This window comes from Sprattus sprattus, assembly GCF_963457725.1.
Source record: "Sprattus sprattus genome assembly, chromosome: 16".
Taxonomy (NCBI): Eukaryota; Metazoa; Chordata; class Actinopteri; order Clupeiformes; family Clupeidae; genus Sprattus; species Sprattus sprattus.
The window spans coordinates 17533951-17554849 of NC_137914.1; the positions used below are offsets into that span (position 1 = coordinate 17533951).

General features: G+C 42.0%; 1 protein-coding gene across 2 annotated transcripts; it reads left to right on the forward strand.

The window, feature by feature from the left end:
- Positions 1-760: 760 nt before the first annotated feature.
- On the forward strand, positions 761-20800 carry atp13a2 (ATPase cation transporting 13A2). Of its 2 annotated transcripts, none has more exons than XR_013968927.1 (29): positions 761-912; positions 3543-3661; positions 3843-4010; positions 4183-4241; positions 4361-4430; positions 4527-4606; positions 4728-4805; positions 5156-5225; positions 5348-5482; positions 5607-5673; positions 5784-5915; positions 9779-9940; positions 10146-10256; positions 10440-10486; positions 11067-11255; positions 12386-12592; positions 16372-16482; positions 16831-16987; positions 17089-17200; positions 17330-17454; positions 17797-17981; positions 18109-18201; positions 18459-18538; positions 18747-18899; positions 19075-19171; positions 19269-19457; positions 19624-19775; positions 19917-20089; positions 20341-20468. XR_013968927.1 is itself a non-coding variant. In XM_080853520.1 (29 exons), the coding sequence occupies exons 1-29, from the start codon at positions 900-902 to the stop codon at positions 20506-20508; spliced, it is 3537 nt and encodes a 1178-aa protein (XP_080709646.1). In that variant the 5' UTR covers positions 761-899; the 3' UTR covers positions 20509-20800. The 2 variants fall into 2 exon arrangements, 1 of the variants encoding a protein (XP_080709646.1); XM_080853520.1 differs by having other exon boundaries at positions 19269-19492; positions 20341-20800.
- Positions 20801-20899: the final 99 nt, after the last annotated feature.

The following is a 20899-nucleotide window of genomic DNA, read 5'->3' on the forward strand; positions in this document are numbered from 1 at the left end:
ACTCCAGCATGTTTAAAATGCAGCTGCAAGGCTACTTACAAAAAAAACTAAAATACGACCACATAACACCAGTTCTTAGATCTTTGCCCTGGCTTCCACTATGCAATTATTTTATTGGTCTACAAAACCCTAAATGGTTTGGGCCTAAAATACCTCCTAGATCTTCTCACTCCTTATCAACCATCAAGAACCCTTAGGTCACCTGGAAAGGGACTACTAACCGTCTATAGACCTAGGACAAAACATGATAAAGCACCATTAAAAAATGTTGCTTCTTATTTTTGGAACAAACTCCGAGAAACATTTAGATGTGCCCCAAATGTTGCTACTTATAAATCAAAGCTCAAAACCATCTTGTTTTGTCAGGCTTAAGGACACTGATTAGCTTCACTGATTTGCTTGCTACAGGAGTACCTGTCTAAACTGTGAGTTGTAGCACCTACAGTATATTCCGTATGATTATGTTCTTCCAGTACACTTACTTTTTAATCTTATATTTTTATGTTTATTATCTTCTTTTTACTTGTTCCACTTTATTTATTTTAATTATTTATTGTCTTTACTGTTATTGTATATGCAAAGCACATTGGGTTGCACATGTGCATGAAATGCGCTATATAAATAAAGTTGCCTTGCCTTGCCTAGTGTGACCCCTATAAGTCACACTAGATGGCGATGTTTAGGTTTCTGTCGGTGTGTCCCACAGTCCACCCGAGCAAAAGAGGAAGGGTATTATCGTCACACATGAGGAGGAGGAAGATAACAACAATGTGATTCTTAGCTTGGCTGTCAAACACTACTGAGTGTGACTGAAACACAGTGTTTCTCTCCGGCTAGAGACACTTTGTAACAACGCAATGCGGAGTGGATCCTGTGTAAAGTGCTGACTCGTCTGAGAAATGGAGACTTTGGGTAAGTCAATAGACTATACAAAGGTAGGCTGCGGTTCTTTGAGAAAAGAAGACCTGATATAGGCTGAAATTCACAACTGTAGACTATTGGTCAAACATTCCTCCTATAAGGGCTGGCAGGGAAAAACTTAAGTAAAAGCTAATATATAAAGGTAATGTGCCGGTGTTTAAATTCTTGGAATGCATGCAAGACCTATCAGATAGGCTATATCGGAACAATCTTGCGTGAAGCTTATCTCTACAGCCCAGCATTTCTTTCTGCTCATTAAAAATATAACAAGCTTTCGCTGGTGGACGAACCCGCAGCACAATTTGGAAGGCAGATTTATTGTAAATAATAAAGCATTTTTCAGAATGATTCAAGTCCATCCTGCAATAGGCGCTGGTAGTCAATGTTGCTGATAGTGATGTGTTATGGGGTCAGTCTAACCCTTGCACTCAAAACATAGCTGATATAACAGTAAACAAGGTTTGCATGATTTCAACTCAATAATTAGGCCTAGTAGCGCTTCATAATACATTGAATTGTGAAACATTTAGCACATTAAAAAGCCTTAAAGGACCAGCCCTTACCTGGATTTTGTATGTGATGGGAAGGTTGTTCTGATTGGGTTATTATAGTCAAAAGATGGGCGGGACTGTTACAGGTGTGTCTGTTGCTGCGCACCTTGTATCAGTTCAGCTTCAAATTTACCTGAGGAAGAACACAAAACTATCCGGACCGGTGATTTCTGTAATCGCATGGACTGGTGACTTCTTTTTCAACATTTTGTCTGCTGCAGGGTAGGAATGGCAGATTATGAAACCTTTTGAATGGACTGTGGGCTATTGGCTTAGTGTTGGGCGCATACGTGGCTGTCCGTGGAGAAGCATATTTGAGAATGAATTGTTTATTGAACCGTGGTCATACAGAGACATAGAGAATGTAACTATAGCCTATGCTACTGTGTTAATGGCTAAGTAATTGTTAATTATGTAGGCATAATGTTTTATTATTAAAAACAAACAACCAGCATGAAAGACTCCTTATACCAAAAACATATGTCAGCGGTTGTCAATGTGAGTTGTTAGTCACCCGGAATTTCGCTTCCTTGCTGACACGACATCTATCACCGGCTGCATGGCCTTGGTGCAGCCACAACTTGTAACACCAGGAACGTCCATTTCAATTTTTACAAAAAAGTGTAGCCTATTTGTTGATATTATGTACTGACTGATATTTACAACCCGAATGAGAAGTAGGCTAGCTATATAATTTATGATTGCCTTATCCTTTTTAATTACATTTTCACGTTAGCTAGGTCCACGGATACGCCATGGAATATGTAGGCTAGTTACTTAAGAAGGCATGACAGGCCTATAATGTGTATGTGTGTATTTACAACAACTATTTTTTTGGGTGTTGGCTGTGGTATTTTTTAGTTGGCCTCTGCTGAATGAGCTCGTGACTGGAAAACGACAGCACAAACTCTCTCAGCTGATTTGTTTCATTTCCCCTCTCTTGTTTTTGTGTAGGTCTTAAGAGAGACGACCATAACCGACAGCTAGCCTATTTTTTTTTTTTTTTTTTTTTTTTTACATGATTTGTTCTATAAACTGCAGTGGTGTAACCGCAATACTCATGGATTACTGTAACTCAATGGGCACATAAGAATTGGCTAATCACATTTAATCTACAGTGGTGGGAAATGACTGATGTGGATTAGTATCATTACAACTAAGTAACAATAATTGGAATAGGATATATTTGAAAATACACATAATCAGATTACAGATTCAAAAGATTAAAGGCTTAAACCACATTTTTGTCCAGGTATGTCAAAGTATTAATTTATTAGCCTACAGTGGTGTAAGGATCTAATTCATCTGTGAACCATGGGAGCAGTATTCAGACCACAAAATAAACACAGTTTAGTGTTTGAGCCTGTGCTCCTTATGATGTGAAAGAAGATTGCATACCTTGGATTTTCCCTCACATTTAAAGTGTGTTAGTAGCCTATGCAGTAAGAGGTTGCGGTACCAGCACATTCCATCGAAACTTATTGTAGTGGTGGTCACTGTTTTCCTTGAATTGCAAGAAATGTAGTTTCATGATCCTAAGTAGGCTATATGAGTATTTTAACCTATAGCTCTAAATATAAATCATTATAAATTCTTATACTTTCATTAGTGCATGTAGTACATACAGAAGCAATTTTGTCAACCTCATTTTAAATGACTGTGTAGAGTATTTATGTCCTTTCCATTTTCTTTTGTTTTCATCAGCACCTCACACAAATGGTTTTAATGTGAAGTAACCTATATTAAACTAAATTAACCTGAGATACACAATGCCAGCAGTCCAAATGTAATCCTTACAAAGCCCAATTACTGTAGATGTTATAGAAGTCTAAAATATTACCTGTGTATTACATATGTAGTTATATAAGGCATCTCCGGGTACAGGACTGCATTTTCTGAATGTTCAGCCCAACATTGTCAACAAATCACAACAGTAGCTGTGCGTTACTTCCTCATCGTCAGATAACTGCACTCCCTGTTGTTTACATTAGGGGTGTGTGCACTTTGAGTCTTATAACTGATGCTTGCTTATGCAAATGTTTGAGAGCAACCATGGTTTTCTCTACACAGGGGGCTGCAAGCAGGAGGGGCGTGGGCTCACCCTGCCCGACCCTGGGCTTGGTTCCCCTGAGCCGGAGCTCACATCACCCTGTTTTGCACTTCCATGTCAGACAGCTATCTCACATATGGTATGCTGAAATGCATGACATTTTTCACTCATTCAGTGTGTATACCTAGTACATTTATGGTATTTTTTCTTGAAAATTTCACTTTGTACTCCTGTCTGTAGTTATAGGTGTTAAAGTAAATAAAGACAATTTGAAATTGTGTAATGGTTTACCACATCCACATGTTCAATCCTCCTGGCAGAATGTCCAGGGTTACAAACGGGTCCGCTGGCGGGTGTCGCTGTGCTATGTTGGAGCAGTCCTCTCCCTGGGTCTGCTGCTGCTGCTGTTCAAGTGGCGTCCGCGATGGGGGGTTCTGGCCCGCTGCCGAACATGCCCGCTGCCCATGGCGGACACCATACTCTTAAGGGTACGACAGCTCTCAGGCTTTATGACTGCATCGGTCACGGCTAGCTGTTGTGCATATGAGAATGTCCTGGTATCGTGTCTTGAATGTAATACTTGTTTAATTTGTACCAGGTTAGCTGACGCTATTGCCTCTTGCAGTTTGCTATGAAGTTAAAGCACGTTATGTCTTTCAGGATGACTTTGGTGAGCAGTGTGTCCTTGAGGTGCTCACTGAGGAGATTGATGAAGAAGGGTGAGAAGCGCCGTTTGTATTTTCTTTCCCATTCCTTACCCAGCCACATTTATATTTAGTGTGCTGTCTCAGTTCCAGTGTTAAATGAGAATAGCGGGATGTTTTTTTTCCTCCTGCAGTCTGGGCCCGGCGGCTGGTGAGGGAAATGAATATGAGTGGAGAGACACAGTGCAGCTACACAAGGAGGAGGTAAGGACTTGGGGCAATATCCTATTTCCTTTATTTCCCCCAAGACCTTTGTCCTACTCAGCACTCTCTAAATGTGTCTAATATTTCATCTTCCAGAAATTGCTGCTCCGGTACTATGTGTTTAAAGGTATACGGTATGTGTGGATGGCCAGGAAGGGAGCTTTCTGCAAAGTCAGGTAAAAAAAAAAAGAGGACAATTGAAACTTGCAGGAGTGTGAGCACTCTTTTAATTTTCTTACTACACATGGAGGACATTTTGTGATGATGAGCCTTTAAAAAAATGTCCTGTTCCTGTAGTATCCTGAATGTTGACTGGTCTTGTGCTGAACTGCACCGAATGCAGCAGGGACTGAGTTGCCAAGAGCAGAGCAGCAGGTCAGTATCTCACTCTAACATTTGAAATCACTTCCTATTGGCTGGTTAGACTGGTGGTTTGAAGACTCGGACTAAAGCCTGAGGGCTGCAGGGTTGAGTCCCATGGAGACATGCAGGGGGGAAGAGACACAAGTCTAGTGCCCTACACACAACTGCTGCCTCTTGATCCTTATATAATGCTCTCAACCACAATAAACTCACTCTGTGAAGTTTTCTGCTTGTCTTACCGTTAGTTTGATTCCCTGTCTCTCCTTCTACTGTGCCAAGTATCGTGTGGTTCTCAGTTAAATGAAGAAAATCGAAAACGATCACTCTGTTCATCTCTCTCTCTCATTCTCTGTTGGTTGCAGGAGGAAGGTGTATGGCCAGAACCTTATTGATGTCCCTGTGAAATCCTATATGCAGCTGCTCTTTGAGGAGGTGAAGGGCTTGGTGCTCCTTCTCTGTGATGTGATGCTGGAACTTTGTGAGTGCTCTGTGGAAAAATCCCTTTGTCTCTCTGGTCCCACCTAACCTTCTCCTCGTCTCCTATGTCCCTACAGGTGCTCAACCCATTTTACATGTTCCAGGTCTGCAGTATCATCCTGTGGATGATGGACAGATACTATTACTATGCAGCCTGTATTTTCATAATTTCTCTCTTTTCCATTGCTCTCTCTCTGTATGAGATACGCAAGGTGAGTTGAGCAGTTGTGTGTAGATGTTGTCCACAAATATTTGATGAAAGTCCCCATACGTAAATGTCAAATGTATAATTTGACTCTCATTGGGCTCTCTTGTCTGTTCTGTACATGTCTGCAGCAAAGCACTACGTTGCGTAAAATGGCCCAGCTTATTGCAACCGTGACTGTGCGCAGGAACACTGGAGGTGAGTTTTTGCCGTGTCATGCTTCTCTATAAAATGTGCTTCCTGCTATGAGATATAATCCCAACTCTGTTTTCCCTCTCGTGGGTGCCCCCTATCTGTCTGTGATTTAGAGGAGGAGAGTGTGAGCTCTCTGGACCTGGTGCCAGGGGACTGCATCTTGGTCCCGCCAGAAGGGCTGCTCCTGCCCTGTGATGCTGCCCTGCTGGCTGGGGAGTGCATGGTTAATGAGAGTATGCTGACCGGTAAGTCTGAGCTAACTGCTGACTTTATGGTCATCATTAATTATAATCAAAATAATAATAATATACTTTATTTATATAGCACCTTTCATGCAAAAGAATGCAGGTCAAAGCGCTTTACAGCAAATACATTACGTGCACAAAGAAATTACATGCACATTCAAATAGACATAAAAAAAAAATGTTTAAATGAAAAGTATTTATTATATATATTTATAGTATATACAGGTTCAGCTCAATCAATAAGAATATCTTCAAAAAGTGTATTTATTTCAGTAATTTTATACAGACTGATATATTTCAAGTGATTATTTATTTTACATTTGATGATTATAACTGACAGCTAATGAAAACCCAAAATTCAGTATCTCAGAACATAAGAATATTACTGAAGACCAATAGAAAAAAGGATTTTTAACACAGAAAGGTTGAGCTACTGAAAAGTATGAACATGTACAGCCCTCAATACTTGGTTGGGCCTCCTTTTGCATGATTTACAGCAACAATGTGGCGTGGCATGAAGGCGATCAGTGTGGCACTGCTGAGGTGTTATGGAAGCCCATGTTGCTCTGAGAGTGGCTTTCAGCTCTTCTGCGTTGTCGGGTTTGGTGGCTCGCATCTTCCTTTTCACAATACCCTATAGATTCTCTATGGGGTTTAGGTCAGGTGAGTTTGCTGGCCAATCAAGCACAGGGATACCATGGTCCTTAAACCAGGTACTGGTACCTTTGGAAGTGTGGGCAGGTGACAAGTCCTGTTGGAAAATGAAATCCACATCTCCTTAAAGCTTGTCAGAGAGAAGCATGGCGTGCTCTAAACTTCCTGGTAGATGGCTACACTGACCTTGGACCTGAGAAAACACAGTGGGACAACACCAGCAGATGACATGGAGCCCCAAACCATCACTGACTGTGGAAACTTTACACCGGACCTCAAGCAACTTGGATTCTGTGCCTCTCCTCTCTTCGTCCCCTCCTCTCTTCGTCCAGACTCTGGGACCTTGATTTCCAAATGAAATGCAAAATTTACTTTCATCTGAAAATATAACTTTGGACCTCTGAGCAAACAGTCCAGTCCTTTTTGTCCTTAGCCCAGGTGAGACAAGAGTGGCTTGACAAAATGAATGCGACAGTTGAAGCCCATGCCCTGGATACGTCTGAGCGTGGTGGATCTTGAAGCACTGACAGCAGCTGCAGTCCACTCCTTGTGATACACCCCTGAATTCTTGAATGGGCTTCGTTTCACAATCCTCTCAAAGATGCGGTTATCCCTGTTGCTTGTGTACCTTTTTCTACCACATTTTTTCCTTCCATTCAACTTCCCATTAATGTGCTTGAATACAGCACTCTGTGAACAGCCAGCTTCTTTAGCAATGACCTTTTGTGTCTTACCCTCCTTGTGCAGGGTGTCAATGATCGTCTTCTGGACAACTGTCAAGTCTCCCACATAAAAGTGTAGCCTACTGAACTAGAACGAGAGACCATTTAAAGGCTCAGGAAAACTTTGCTGGAGTTTTGAGTTAATTAGCTGATTAGAGTGTGACACCAGGGGCCTGATTTACTAATATGCGAGCGCTTCTTAATCTGCGTTCGCAAATTAACGCACGGTGTTTTAGCGCATTTTAGTTGGTATTTATCAAACCAGATCACGCTGGTCAATCTGTGTTTACTCCGCCCTATATAGGGCCTGATTTACTAACATTGCGACCGCTGCTTAAACTGCGTTCGCACATTAACGCACAGTGTTTTTCCGTATTTTCCGTGGTATTTATTTAGGAAGAGAAGATGAAGCTACAGCAAGTGGAGATTGATATATTGGTTCACGTTCGCTCAATCACTGAACCTGATTCAATATGTGCGCTGCTATAATGTTGTTCTGCCCGCCATCACCTACAGCAAGATGTTTTTAAAAGAACACGATTATAAAGAATATGCTATTGGTGGCATTAATGCATAAACTGTCTATTATAACAATATAGATGTGTAGATGGCGAGATTAATAATTTCTACAAGGGACATGGGTTCACTACAATATATATGGACGTGGGTGCAATCAATGGTTCATATTACATTCGGAAAGTTTGCGATTTCAAAAAAAGTCCTGTTTGATGTCTATAATTTCAGCTGTGGCAGTGGGGAAATGTATTGACCAGTGCGCCATAGCAATGCTTCGAGTACCTGTGTGAATATTTGTGAAGGCTGAGATATATCAACTGCTGATACTATAACTGTTTGAAATGATCCGGTGCCAATATTTGCAATGTTTACCAACTGATTGAATGGAATGTGATCTCCGTTGGAGGGTTAGATGTCATCTCTGATCTGGTTCAGTAATTGAAGTATTGCGTGGCTGGTTAACCTGTACCGTCTAATGATTTGTGGTTCATTTAACTGAAAATGTGTTATGCGAGTTGAAAAAATTATTTCTGTGCGCTGTCTCTGTCTTCTTTCTTCGCCTTTCTCTTATCACTGCTGCCATATCAACGTTTTCAGACTCAATGAAATTGCGCTTCCTGGTTAAGACGTGCTTTTATGAGGCGGAGAATTATCCTGCAAATTGGAGACGTGCGCTCCACAGGCAGTTTAGTAAATACCACGCATGACATCATTAGGCGCACTTACCTTGTCTCCACCCATGTAAATTGCGCCTCACGCCTACGTTACCACCCACCTCCAAGTTACCTCCCCTGTTCACACCCACAGGCGTTAATATGCGCTGCGGCCCCTTAGTAAATACCGTTTTATGTTTACGACCGCTATTTTACGCCAGAAATGGGCACAATCCTGTTAGTAAATCAGGCCCCATGTGTCTTCAATATTGAACTTTTTCACAATATTCTTATTTTCTGAGATACTGAATTTTGGGTTTTCATAAGCTGTCGGTTATAGTCATCAAAATTAAAAGAAATAAACACTTGAAATAGATCAGTCTGTGTGTAATGAATATATATATAATATATGAGTTTCACTTTTTGAATAGAATTACTGAAATAAATCAACGTTTTGATGATATTCTAATTTATTGAGATGCACCTGTATATAGGGTGAAGTGGTAGCTAGTTAAAGGCTGATGTGAAGAGGTATGTTTTTAGTTTTCTTTCAAAGATGTTAAGCGAGCTGGCTTCCCTGATGTCTATAGGCAGTATGTTCGATAGCTTTGGGGCGTAATTGACAAAGGCTGCGTCCCCGATTTTCTAACGGCTTTTGCTTGGAACCTCTAATAAACCAGCATTAGATGATGGCAGTGTTCTTGAAGGCAAGTATTTGACTAGGGAGTTTGCAATGTAACTTGGTCCTAGCCCATCAAGGGCTTTAGAATATAAGGAGAAGGACCTTAAAGTCAATCCTAAGGGTACTGGAAGCCAGTGCAGAGCCGCTTAAACGGGACTAATGTGCTCTCTCCTCTTGGTTCTGGTTAATAGCCGAGCTGCAGAGTTTTGAATGAGCTGAAGTCTCTCAGGTTTTTTTTTTCGGAGACCAGTAAGAATTGCATTACAATAATCAAGCCGGCTTGAAATAAAGACATGGATCAGTTTTTCAGCATCTTTTTGATTTATAAATGGCGGAACTCTTGCTATGTTTTTAAGGTGGACCTTGTTAATGCGAGACTTGAAGCTTAAATCTGAATCTAAAATAACTCCAAAACTTGTAACCTCAGGTTTTGACCCTGACAACGTTGGAATAATGTATTACAAACAAGTGTGTGTGCAAAATCCGTCTGGTGTCTTGTCTTACGTTAAATTTCACCTAAGTTAAAAAGGTAAATTAAGCCTGTGTTCCACTTTGAAGATTGCACAGGATGTAAGTGGACTACTGTAATGCAACACCTTCTGGTCTGTGTTTTTCCCCTCTCCTCTCCATTGTTAGGCGAGAGCATTCCTGTGATGAAGACTCCACTGCCAGTGGCTGGGGAGAGGTACAGCGCTGACGCCCAGCGGAGACACACTCTGTTCTGTGGCACACAGGCCATCCAGGCCAAAGGGGGCTGCCCTGGAGGAAGAGGGGCTCTTGCCATCGTCGTTCACACAGGTGGTCTGCCCTTAAAAGTGGTGTTAAAATGAAATGTGATATTAATTGCCCAGCTTCCTGTGTAGTGTAATGTAATGTCTCCACCACTGCCAGACTTTCTGCTGACTGGGTTATTGCCTTGCCTTGTAGTGTTAAATCACTGAATCTTTGTTCTGAAGTTTGTAAGGCGGCAGTATTTTGAGCTGGTTTCTCTTCCTTACCTCAGGATTTTTCACAGCCAAAGGAGATCTGGTCAGTTCCATTCTCTACCCACAGCCAATTAACTTCCGTTTCTACAAGGATGCCGTTAAGTTCCTGCTATTTCTGGGAGTGCTAGGTAAACATGGCCCTCTCCCCCCACTGTTTGCTTTCTGGCTTTCTAGACTATGATTTAACAAAGTGCAGGTTTTCTGTGGAAAAACTTCTTTACATGCCTAGTCTAATGTTTAGCTAGACTTCAAGGATACTTGTGCTCTCTATGTGTATTTTCAACTCCACATATTGATTTCTTTTGTTTCAGCTTTGATGGGCACAATTTATAGCTTAGTGATGCTGAGCTTGAGCAATGTGAGTACCATAATTACAAAATTATTTTAATTATGTTTTAGCCTGAACATTGTTACTTAAAGTCTAAGTGCAGTTTAAGTGCAACTTAATTAGGTGACTGAACTGTAATGAAAGATATCAGTGCTGGTGTTTTAATATTGACAAAATTCAAATTTGTATTAAAGTCAGCATTTTATGGGATGAAAATGGGTAAACACGCCATTGACTGTTTGAAATCATCCTGCACCTTGCAAGGCTAATGCGTAAGGTCAACAGTTTGGTACCATCTCTACATCACGATGTTCATAGACTGTCAGTGTACTGAAGTCTCAGGCCTTGCACTTCAATATAATCACTGTTTCTGTGGTGGAACCGCCATGTCGCAGGCATGTAATGTTCTGATTCTAGATGCTCAATTGGTTGCACTAATTCTGTCTGCTGAAAACTCCAGTTGATTTACGCAAGCTGTGTGGCTTTCCTACAACTTTACCGGGTTTGCAGATAAGGCTCAATCAATTACGACACCATGTCGTAACACTTCCCGTCTCGCAGTGTGGTTCCAGTTTTTGCAGTAATCCTGTGGTTTGTGCTTCATTTCCAGACAACTGTGATTGAGCGTGTGATTCGCATGCTGGACATTGTGACCATCATAGTGCCACCAGCACTGCCTGCCGCCATCACCACTGGCACCATCTATTCTCAGCGCCGGCTAAAAAAGAAGGGCATCTTCTGTATCAGCCCGCCCCGCATTAATGTTTGTGGCAAAGTCTCCCTCTTCTGCTTTGACAAGGTGAATTAATGAAGCTAGAGGTGTCCTTTTTATATGTTCTGTTGTTATTGCTGGTAATGTTGTTCTGAGTTAAAGAGTTAGGATGTATTGCTCAATGATTACATTCAGATGAAGTTAAAGCAACACTATGCAACGATTTGCCACTTTTTGAGGTATTTTTTTTTTTTATGAGCAAATACTTTTGATATAATCTTCAAATTCATGTGTAGGATTGATAAACACAGCTGTTGTTCCCAGTAGCCGTCCAGGCTATGCATTTAATAGTTCTGTGACCCGGGTCAGAACAGCACAACATTGCCAAAAGATGGAAGTTAGCATTTTATCCATCTTTATCAGTACCAAGTGGGCTGTTGGTTATACAAAGTTTTGCCATGCTTTTTAGGTAGGTAGGCCAGTACTTTTAGACCAAATCTCCATAGTAGTTCTTTAAGTGATTATAAATATATAAACATTAAAATAAGCAGGCTGTTTAAGCAGGACAGGTTGCAGGTCTCAGAGACACTGAGGTTTTGGGGTCACAATGAGAGGACCAACAAAGGGGACGTGTTCCTAGAAAGAAAAAATCTTGTTGATCCTGTTTTGCGAAACTCTGTAATTTGTATCTGGGTTTCGTCTGTGAACATTCCAGCCCTCAATGAAACCCAAACCAAGATGAAGCCCTATAACTGTTAGAAGTACAGTCATCAATGAGCTTGTGATTATAAACTGTGAATCCCCTTAAGTATGCCTTTCTTCTGGTGCTCACAGACACAGTTCAATAGAAATCATTGGGAGAACCGTTTTATAAGATGACAACATGAATGCATATGTTTCACACTAGTAGGATACGACTAATTCTTGGGCCTTGTGATTTAATTTGGAATCTCTTAAAAAACAAGAAACTGTAAGATTTCTGGATCTTAAGAAGAGACATTTGATCCAGTATGTTCATGTGTTCTCCAAAAAAGTAGTACAGGGTGCTGTGACTGCTGTATTGACTAATGTACCCTCTGTAAAGTATCCACATAGAGGGCCCTATTCAGTTCTTCACTCCATTCTTGATTGAGACATGGGTGTTTTTCCATGTAACAAGAAATTTGAAATCTTGTCATGGTTGTTTAAGGTTGGTGTCCATATTATCTGTCCTATAGACAGGCACCTTGACAGAGGAAGGTCTGGATGTGTGGGGGGTAATGGAGGCCACTGGTAACACTTTCGCGGAGCTGGTTCCAGATCCACGCCTCCTGCCTCCGGGGCAGATGCTCTCTGGCCTGGCCTGCTGTCACACCGTGGCCCTGCTGGGAGGCCAGCCGCTGGGAGACCCCCTGGAGCTGAAAATGATTGAGTCCACTGGTTGGGTGAGGGTGTTGTCTGCTCTGCCGTTCAGAATCACTTTCAAAATATTGAAAATAATCGTATTACGCTCTTTTCAGACATATATTACTTGACTGCTTACAACTAAGGTTCTGTGTGTCTTTTATGATGGAATGGATTAATGTTGTGGTTGATGTTGATAAATGTGTTACTAAGATGCTGCTGAATGTATGTGACAAGTCATGCAGGACAATATTGATTACATGGCTAAAAATGTAGGGTCAAAGAAAACCCAAGAGATAAAATATACAAAAAAAAGTAGACCCTGCGGCCGTATTCACAAAGCCTTTTATCTTACCACTAGGAGTGCTCCTAACTCGCGCTGAAACCTTTTACGTAGGAGTAATTTCTTAAAAGTGATTCACAACGGCTCTGAGACCTACTCATACTAAGGATAATACCAACTCCTAAGCTTAAGATAAAAACTCCGTTGCTATGGATGACGTCGCTTCTCATGCACGAGTTTAGAAGGGGTGAGGACGGTGATTGGTTGTTGACAGGTCTCTCATTAAAAACTCAGTCCTAACATCCCCCTAACGATCCCACTAAATAAACAGAAAATAAGAGAATAACCTAGGCTTCAAATGAAGTCATATTAAATAGTTATGGACAGTGCACTTAGCAGAATGCACACGCATGATGACAAGTTTGTGCATCCAACGAGAATGACGCTTTGCACGTTAAGAGAAAGAGAAATTGCCGAAAAAAACACGGAAATTGCATGAAATCAAAGAATTAATAATTAAAGCACCCTGCAAACTATGCGTGAGGCATGGGAGGACATATGTCTTAACATAAATGCTTCATTCCCTGCCGTGTGTCGCTCTGTCGATGACTGCGAGAAGCGGTGGTATGCGCTCCAGTCACAATGTAGGATGGAGATTGCGGAGTGGACTTTAAAAGAGCCGTCGCGGCTACAGGTATTGTGTCACCAAAATAGGCCTCATGCGTATACTTGCATGTTGTAGTTCAACTGTGCTCCCGGTTGTGGATTGAGGAAGGGTGTCAAAAGCCATGTCTTGCATGGATGGCCACTGTCACCCAACAAGTGGCATCAAGCAGGTACATGGTGCCGCTCAAAAAGCTGGCGCAGACCGCGCTCTCCATTAAAATGCGCGAATCGTGAGTAGATCCAGGCCACTTCGCAACAATATCCATGATTGTGAAATTTGGATCAAACACTATCTGTGTATTAATTGAATGTACCTTTTTGCGGTTTACAAAGACGTCCTCATCTCTGGATGGAGCAATTATTTTAATGTGTGTTCCATCGATGGCACCCACGACACCGGGTATTCCTGCAAACGCCATGAAATTGACCTTGATCCTTTGAAGTAGGCGATTGTCCAAAGGGAACCGGATAAACTGTTGTACAATGTGTGGTCTACAGAGTGCGTGATAGTTTGATGAATGAATCGGCTTACTGATGATTGCGATATTCTGAAGTCGTCTGCGTTGCAAAGTTGCATTTTCCCCGTAGCCAAAAATCGTAATGTTATCAAACATTTAACTTCCGGACTGATTGGGTTGTTTCGGATAGTTGGAGACGTGATTGCATCCCGCACTAATTCTAGTAAAATGTTGATGCCTTCACGGTTTAAACGATATCTTCTCAACAATTCAGAGTCGTTCATTGTCTCCAACACGTTACGTCTGGCTTCAGCCATTTTAAGACTTTTTGTGAATAGGTCTTAGTGACTTAGGAGTCCTCATGAGGAGTTTTAAGCTGTCCTAGACTTAGGTGCTACTTTTAGGGATAAAATATTTTGTGAATTGCTCTCAGTAAAAAAAAATAGGAGTCCTAAATTTAAGACTGACACGCCCATTATTTTTAGGAGTTTCTCCTAAATTCGCCACTTATGAGCTACTTTTAGCCCTAAGATTCTTTGTGAATACGGCCCCTGGACTCTAAATTCCAAAATGTGTATTCAACATGTCTAACTATTTGAAAGTGTCTTGCACAGCACATTTGCAGCTGTGTGAATCAGCATGAAGAAAAGACATTTGTAAATTTGAAATGACTCACTGACCATGCCATATACAGCCGCAGAAAAAATTAAGAGACCACTTCAAAATTATCAGTTTCTCTGGTTTTACTATTTATTGGTATGTGTTAAAGTAAAATGTACATTTTTGTTTTATTCTTTAACTACTGGCAGCATTCCTACCAAATTTCAAATAAAAATATTGTCATTTAGATCATTTATTTGCAGAAAAATGACAATTGGTCAAAATAGCAAAAAAGATGCAGTGTCTTCAGATCTCGAATAATGCAAAGAAAACAGGCTCATATCCATTTTTAAACTACACAATACTAATGATTACACTTAGGAAGAGTTCAGAAATCAATATTTGGTGGAATAACCTTGATTTAAAATCACAACTTTCATGTGTCTTGGCATGCTCTCCACCAGTCTTTCACATTGCCGTTGGGTGACTTTACGATACTCCTGGCGCAAATTTTCAAGCAGCTCGGCTTCTTTTCATGGCTTGTGACCATCCATCTTCCTCTTGATCACATTTCAGAGGTTTTTTATGGGATTCAGGTCTCGAAATTGGGCTGGCCATGACAGGGTCCTGATCTGGTGGTACTCCATCCACACCTTTACTGGCCTGGCTGTGTGGCATGGAGCATTGCCCTGCTGGAAAAAACACTTCTCAGAGTTGGGGAACATTGTCAGAGCAAAAGGAAGCAAGTTTTTCTTCCGGGACAACGTTGTGCTTTGCCTGGTTGAGGTTTGTAAAAGACCATAAGGATTGAAAAAGCGGACTGGAGGTTCTTCTAAGTTCGTCTTCTCTGATGAGTCCGATTTCACAGTAGGTGCAAGACTCTCTGGCTTGTAGGCCTCTCCAGGTCCCCGTCTAACCATCAGACGACCATGTGTTGGGCAAAGCTGAAAATTGGACTCATCAGAGAAGACGAACTAGAAGACCCTCCAGTCCGCTTTTTTCAATCCTTATGGTCTTTTACAAACCTCAGCCAGGCAAAGTACAACGTTGTCCCGGAAGAAAAACTTGCTTCCTTTTGCTCTGACAATGTTCCCCAACTCTGAAAAGTGTTTTTTCCAGCAGGGCAATGCTCCATGCCACACAGCCAGGCCAGTAAAGGTGTGGATGGAGTTCCACCAGATCAGGACCCTGTCATGGCCAGCCCAATTTCGAGACCTGAATCCCATAAAAAACCTCTGAAATGTGATCAAGAGGAAGATGGATGGTCACAAGCCATGAAAAGAAGCCGAGCTGCTTGAATTCTTGCGCCAGGAGTAGCATAAAGTCACCCAACGGCAATGTGAAAGACTGGTGGAGAGCATGCCAAGACACATGAAAGTTGTGATTTTAAATCAAGGTTATTCCACCAAATATTGATTTCTGAACTCTTCCTAAGTGTAAGCATTAGTATTGTGTAGTTTAAAAATGAATATGAGCTTGTTTTCTTTGCATTATTCGAGATCTGAAGACACTGCATCTTTTTTGCTATTTTGACCAATTGTCATTTTTCTGCAAATAAATGATCTAAATGACAATATTTTTATTTGAAATTTGGTAGGAATGTTGCCAGTAGGTTATAGAATAAAACAAAAATTTACATTTTACTTTAACACATACCAATAAATAGTAAAACCAGAGAAACTGATAATTTTGAAGTGGTCTCTTCATTTTTTCCGCGGCTGTATAACCAACCTTCCAAGCCTAATTCAGTAGGAGCAGCATTTTGGGCTATTATTCTGTAATAGGTTGAAACTGTACCTTTTTTCACACGCAGGAGCTGGAAGAGCCAATAGGGGAGGATGAAAGAGCGCACACAGAGTTTGGGGGGCGGAGAGTGCTGGCGGTGATGAGGCCCCCTCCTCAGGAGCTGCTCCCCCAAGACGTTGTGAGTGCAGGACTTTGAGGAGGGTGGGGGTGGGACTTAGGGAGACACCTGAGCACAGGTGTTGGCAGACAGCCTGCGGGAAAGTTACAGGAAAACCAGTCTATCGGCTGTCAGTGTGTTCTATTGTGTCTCATACAGCCACAAGGCAAGTTGATTTATGCAAATTAAATAAGACCGGTTAATGGGTACATTTGAAAATGAATAAATGGCAGTATACCAGCCTGCTTCTTAAGCAGTGTGTAATTTCTGTTTATTTCTCACGTTGCCCAGTGATGTCTTGCCATGTAGTCTGACTCACTGTGATTCATGATAACGTGGTTCTGTATCTGTGTGTGTTTTTTTTTACAGTCTATGAGTCAGTCAGTAGCCATTATCCAGCGCTTCCCCTTCTCCTCAGCTCTGCAGCGGATGAGTGTGACCACGGTGGCCCCTGGTGGGCAAGGGGCCGCTGCCTTTCTCAAAGGGGCGCCTGAAATGGTAGCCAGCCGTTGCCTCAAGGAAAGCGGTAGGGGGAAAATAAGTGCTTATTTCAGGGGTTAACAGATGCAAGCTAATTGTCCAGTGTCTCCAGGGATTTGCTTCACCTTGTCTTATTTTTAACCACAGTACCTGCTGAGTTCACCAGCACCCTGCATAGTTTTGCCAGTGAGGGTTTCAGGGTACTTGCACTTGCCTACAAGCCACTTGATGAAAAGACAGACCTAAACTCTATTTCACGGTAAGGATGTTTCTGGGAACTCCTGTCATTTTAAAGTACACTGAAGAAGCTTATTAAGCTCTTGAATTTTAAATACAGTGGAAAAAGGATTTCCCCCCATGATGATCCATTATTTTCTTACTCTTCTAGGGATGAGGTGGAGAGCGAGTTGCGGTTCCTCGGTCTGCTGGTGATGAAGAACCTGGTGAAGCCTGAGAGCCCAGAAGTCATCAGCACTCTTCGTCAGGCCAGGCTGCGGACCGTCATGATAACAGGTATAAGCAAGCAGCATTTTTATCTGCAGAATACTGTTACAACGCAGTCACTGAACAGTCACTGAATAGTCTGCAACACTCAAAGCAAACACTGTTGCATGTCCATGTACTTCATCATCCTTAACGATTTTGCCGATACTTGTCTTCAATGTGGTTAATGGCACAGTATCATATGACATTTTATCATTGCCGCAGCTACTAATAATTACAATGCCTACAATCTTGTATTAAGCTGTAAAAAAAATGTGTTGCACCTTCTCCATATTGGGAACTCACTCTTACCATCTGAGTCATACTGTCATAAGGTCATACTGTTCCTCCTGGCCTTTTCTCATGTGTCAGGTGACAACATTCTCACTGCGGTGAACGTGGCTCGAGGGTGTGGGATGGTGGCCTCTGACGAGAAGGTGATCTTTGTCCACACGTCGCCCCCCACTGCCCACTCGCCAGCAGTGCTGAAGTTTCATCTGGGAGAGGGAGGCGGGGAGGCGGCAGCATCGCAAGGAGCAATGGATGTTCTCTCCCAGGTCTGTAAACAACACTGACCAAACACTGACCCCCTCATCGCTTTTCTGCTGACACTGCAGTGAGGCCTGAGGAGAATTTGGCTCATGTAGACTATTAATGAAAGGCTCTGCTCCTCTCTGGTCTCAGGGGCTCTACCAGAGCGGTGTGAGCTATCACCTTGCTGTCAATGGGAAGTCCTTCTCCGCCTTGTGCGACTACTTTCCGGAGTATTTGCCCAAGGTAATAATACTAGAAATCTGCTGAACCATACATTTCAATTCCATGTATGCTTTCACTCATGAAGCTATGGTGGGTCTTCCTTATCTGTTCACTTTGAAGAAGGTTTTAGGTTGAGAAATACATACCAGAATTAATCTTGAATCTGAATTCAACTCTGAAAAACTGAGACTGAGCATCAGAGTGAAATAGTCCTTAGGATATGAGTAGGCTGGCTGTTTAGTTATAACACCCCCCCCCCCCCCCCCATTGAACTGTAGGTTTTGATGAGAGCCACTATTTATGCACGCATGGCCCCTGACCAGAAGACACAGCTGGTGACTGCACTTCAGAACCTCAAGTAAGAACACAGTCAATTGTGGAAAGGGTTACAAGAGAGGATGGTTACATTTATACCGTAGTTAATAACTATCCGAAGATATCTAGCATCAACAAAAATGTTGCATTATACATTAATTATTATATATTATTCATATACCTGTATATTTTTTTTATATTTTTGGTCTTGTCTACCATCATAACAACATTTTTCTTCTCTCTCCTTACAGCTACAGGGTGGGGATGTGTGGGGATGGAGCCAATGACTGTGGAGCTCTGAGGGCAGCTGACGTAGGTGTGTCCCTCTCGGAGGCCGAGGCGTCAGTGGCCTCTCCCTTCACTTCAAACACTGACAACATAAGCTGTGTGCCTTTGCTAATCCGGTGAGACATGGTTATTTTACTGCTGTTCCTTGGACTCATTTTACCTGATTTGTGAAAAGAGGCAATTCTGGAATGATTGGAAGGCACAAGTGGCGGTGCTGTACAAAACTATTCTATTACAACCTGCTATGCAGAACAATAAGAGTACACCTAATCCTGTCTCTTGCCCTGTCAGAGAAGGGAGGTGTGCTCTCGTGACGTCCTTCACTCTCTTCAAGTACATGGCATTATACAGTCTGATCCAGTTCGCCTCTGTCCTTATTCTTTATACCGTGAGTATCATTATCTTTGCACATCGCAATGTTGAAGGTTGTCCCCAAAATCTCCTATCTATTTTTCTTATACATCTTCCTCTTTTTTTGGCCCAAGGTAAAAACAAACCTGGGCGACTTGCAGTTCCTTTTCTTTGACCTGCCTTTGGTGACGCTCCTGGCCATCGTGATGGGGAAAGGAGGCCCCAGCAATGAGCTCCACCCTCAGCGGCCTCCTGCCAGCCTGTTGGCTCTACCGGTCATGTTGAGTCTCCTGCTGCACACCTTATTTCTTATTCTGAGTCAGGTGGGAGCCCTGCTCATCACCTACTCTCAGGACTGGTAGGGGAGATGTCTAAGTTATTTAATATGAAAGACAAATTATGTGTGTATCTGTTATTTCAGGGTACAGTAAAATTGGGAGAGTTCCAACTAACAAGGTTTTAACTGTACCTTTGGGCCTCGCCCTGCAGGTTTGTGCCACTCAACTCCACTCTGGCAGGAGCAGCAAACTTGCCAAACATGGAAGACACAAGCATCTTTCTGGTGTCAGGGTTTCAGTACATCTTCATGGCCATCATCGTGACCAAAGGATATCCCTACAAAAAGCCACTATACACCAATGGTAAGAAAGAGCAGACGGTGGTCAAATACACCAGTATGACCCGCCAATCCCTCATCTGCTTTTTGAGTTACGAAAACATTCTGTACTGTAGGGTTATCAATACAGCACTGTAATACTCTCTACTCCTCTCTGTCCTCTCAGTGTTATTTGTGTTCATACTGCTGGTCCTGTTCACTGCAATGTTCTGGTTGGTGCTGTACCCACATCGCATCGCTTACCGGATACTGCAGCTGTATCAAATCACTGACATGAACTACAAGCTGCTGCTGGTGGCTTTGGCTGCTCTTAACTTCTTCACCTGCTACATGCTCGAGGTAAGAAGGCCAATTATAAACACAAACTGGATCATCAATGAAAATTCTACAGTATTTATAATACACTTGAAAAAGACTCAGATAACTAGTTTATTTTATAAAATTATTTTATAACCATTATACATTGACAGGCAAGGGTTAAATGACACTTATAATTGTAAGCTTCATTTTTCAGCTGACCATGATCTGCAGGGCAAGTGGTTTGTGGGACCACCCTCAATTCACAACTGGTTCTTTTTTTGTTCTCACAGGTTTTGATTGACAATGGTGTCCTGAACTGCTTCCGTTCGCTACGAGGAAGGCGCAAATCCAAAAAGCAATACAAACGTCTCGATACCCTCCTAGCTGAGAATTTCTCTTGGCCTCCCCTAGACCAACCACTGTCTTCACCACAGTGCACAGTCATTGGGCTTAGCTAGCGTTAACTTTAAGACTGTTACTTTGTGTTGATTACCTTGTGGCAAAATTGGATCTGTCATCATGTAAAACATGACCAGGGAACCAGGTCCCATAAAGACGCCTATTATATAAGGCACAGTGGAATATTAAAACACACAGATGCATGTATAACCCATGAGCTGTTGTTGTGATGCTGCTGAGATGTCAGCACTATTCTGTTAAAAGGTCAGAGATGTATTCAGTAATGTGCAATAAAGGCTGTTTTTTTTAGGTATTCATTAGTGTGTGTTTGGACAGGTGTAAGAGTGTGATTTGCCAATGAATGGAGGAAAAGAAACTTGTGAGTAGCGGGTAAGGTTTATCGGTATAACCCAACAAATGATTGATTTTAAATTATATTTTAACACAACA

Bases quoted from the DNA above. Each gene is read 5' to 3' on its own strand.
- atp13a2 (XM_080853520.1), top strand. The intron at 4,431-4,526 runs GTAAGGACTTGG...TTCATCTTCCAG, and splicing joins TGCAGCTACACAAGGAGGAG to AAATTGCTGCTCCGGTACTA. The intron at 16,483-16,830 runs GTGAGTGCAGGA...TTTTTTTTACAG, and splicing joins AGCTGCTCCCCCAAGACGTT to TCTATGAGTCAGTCAGTAGC.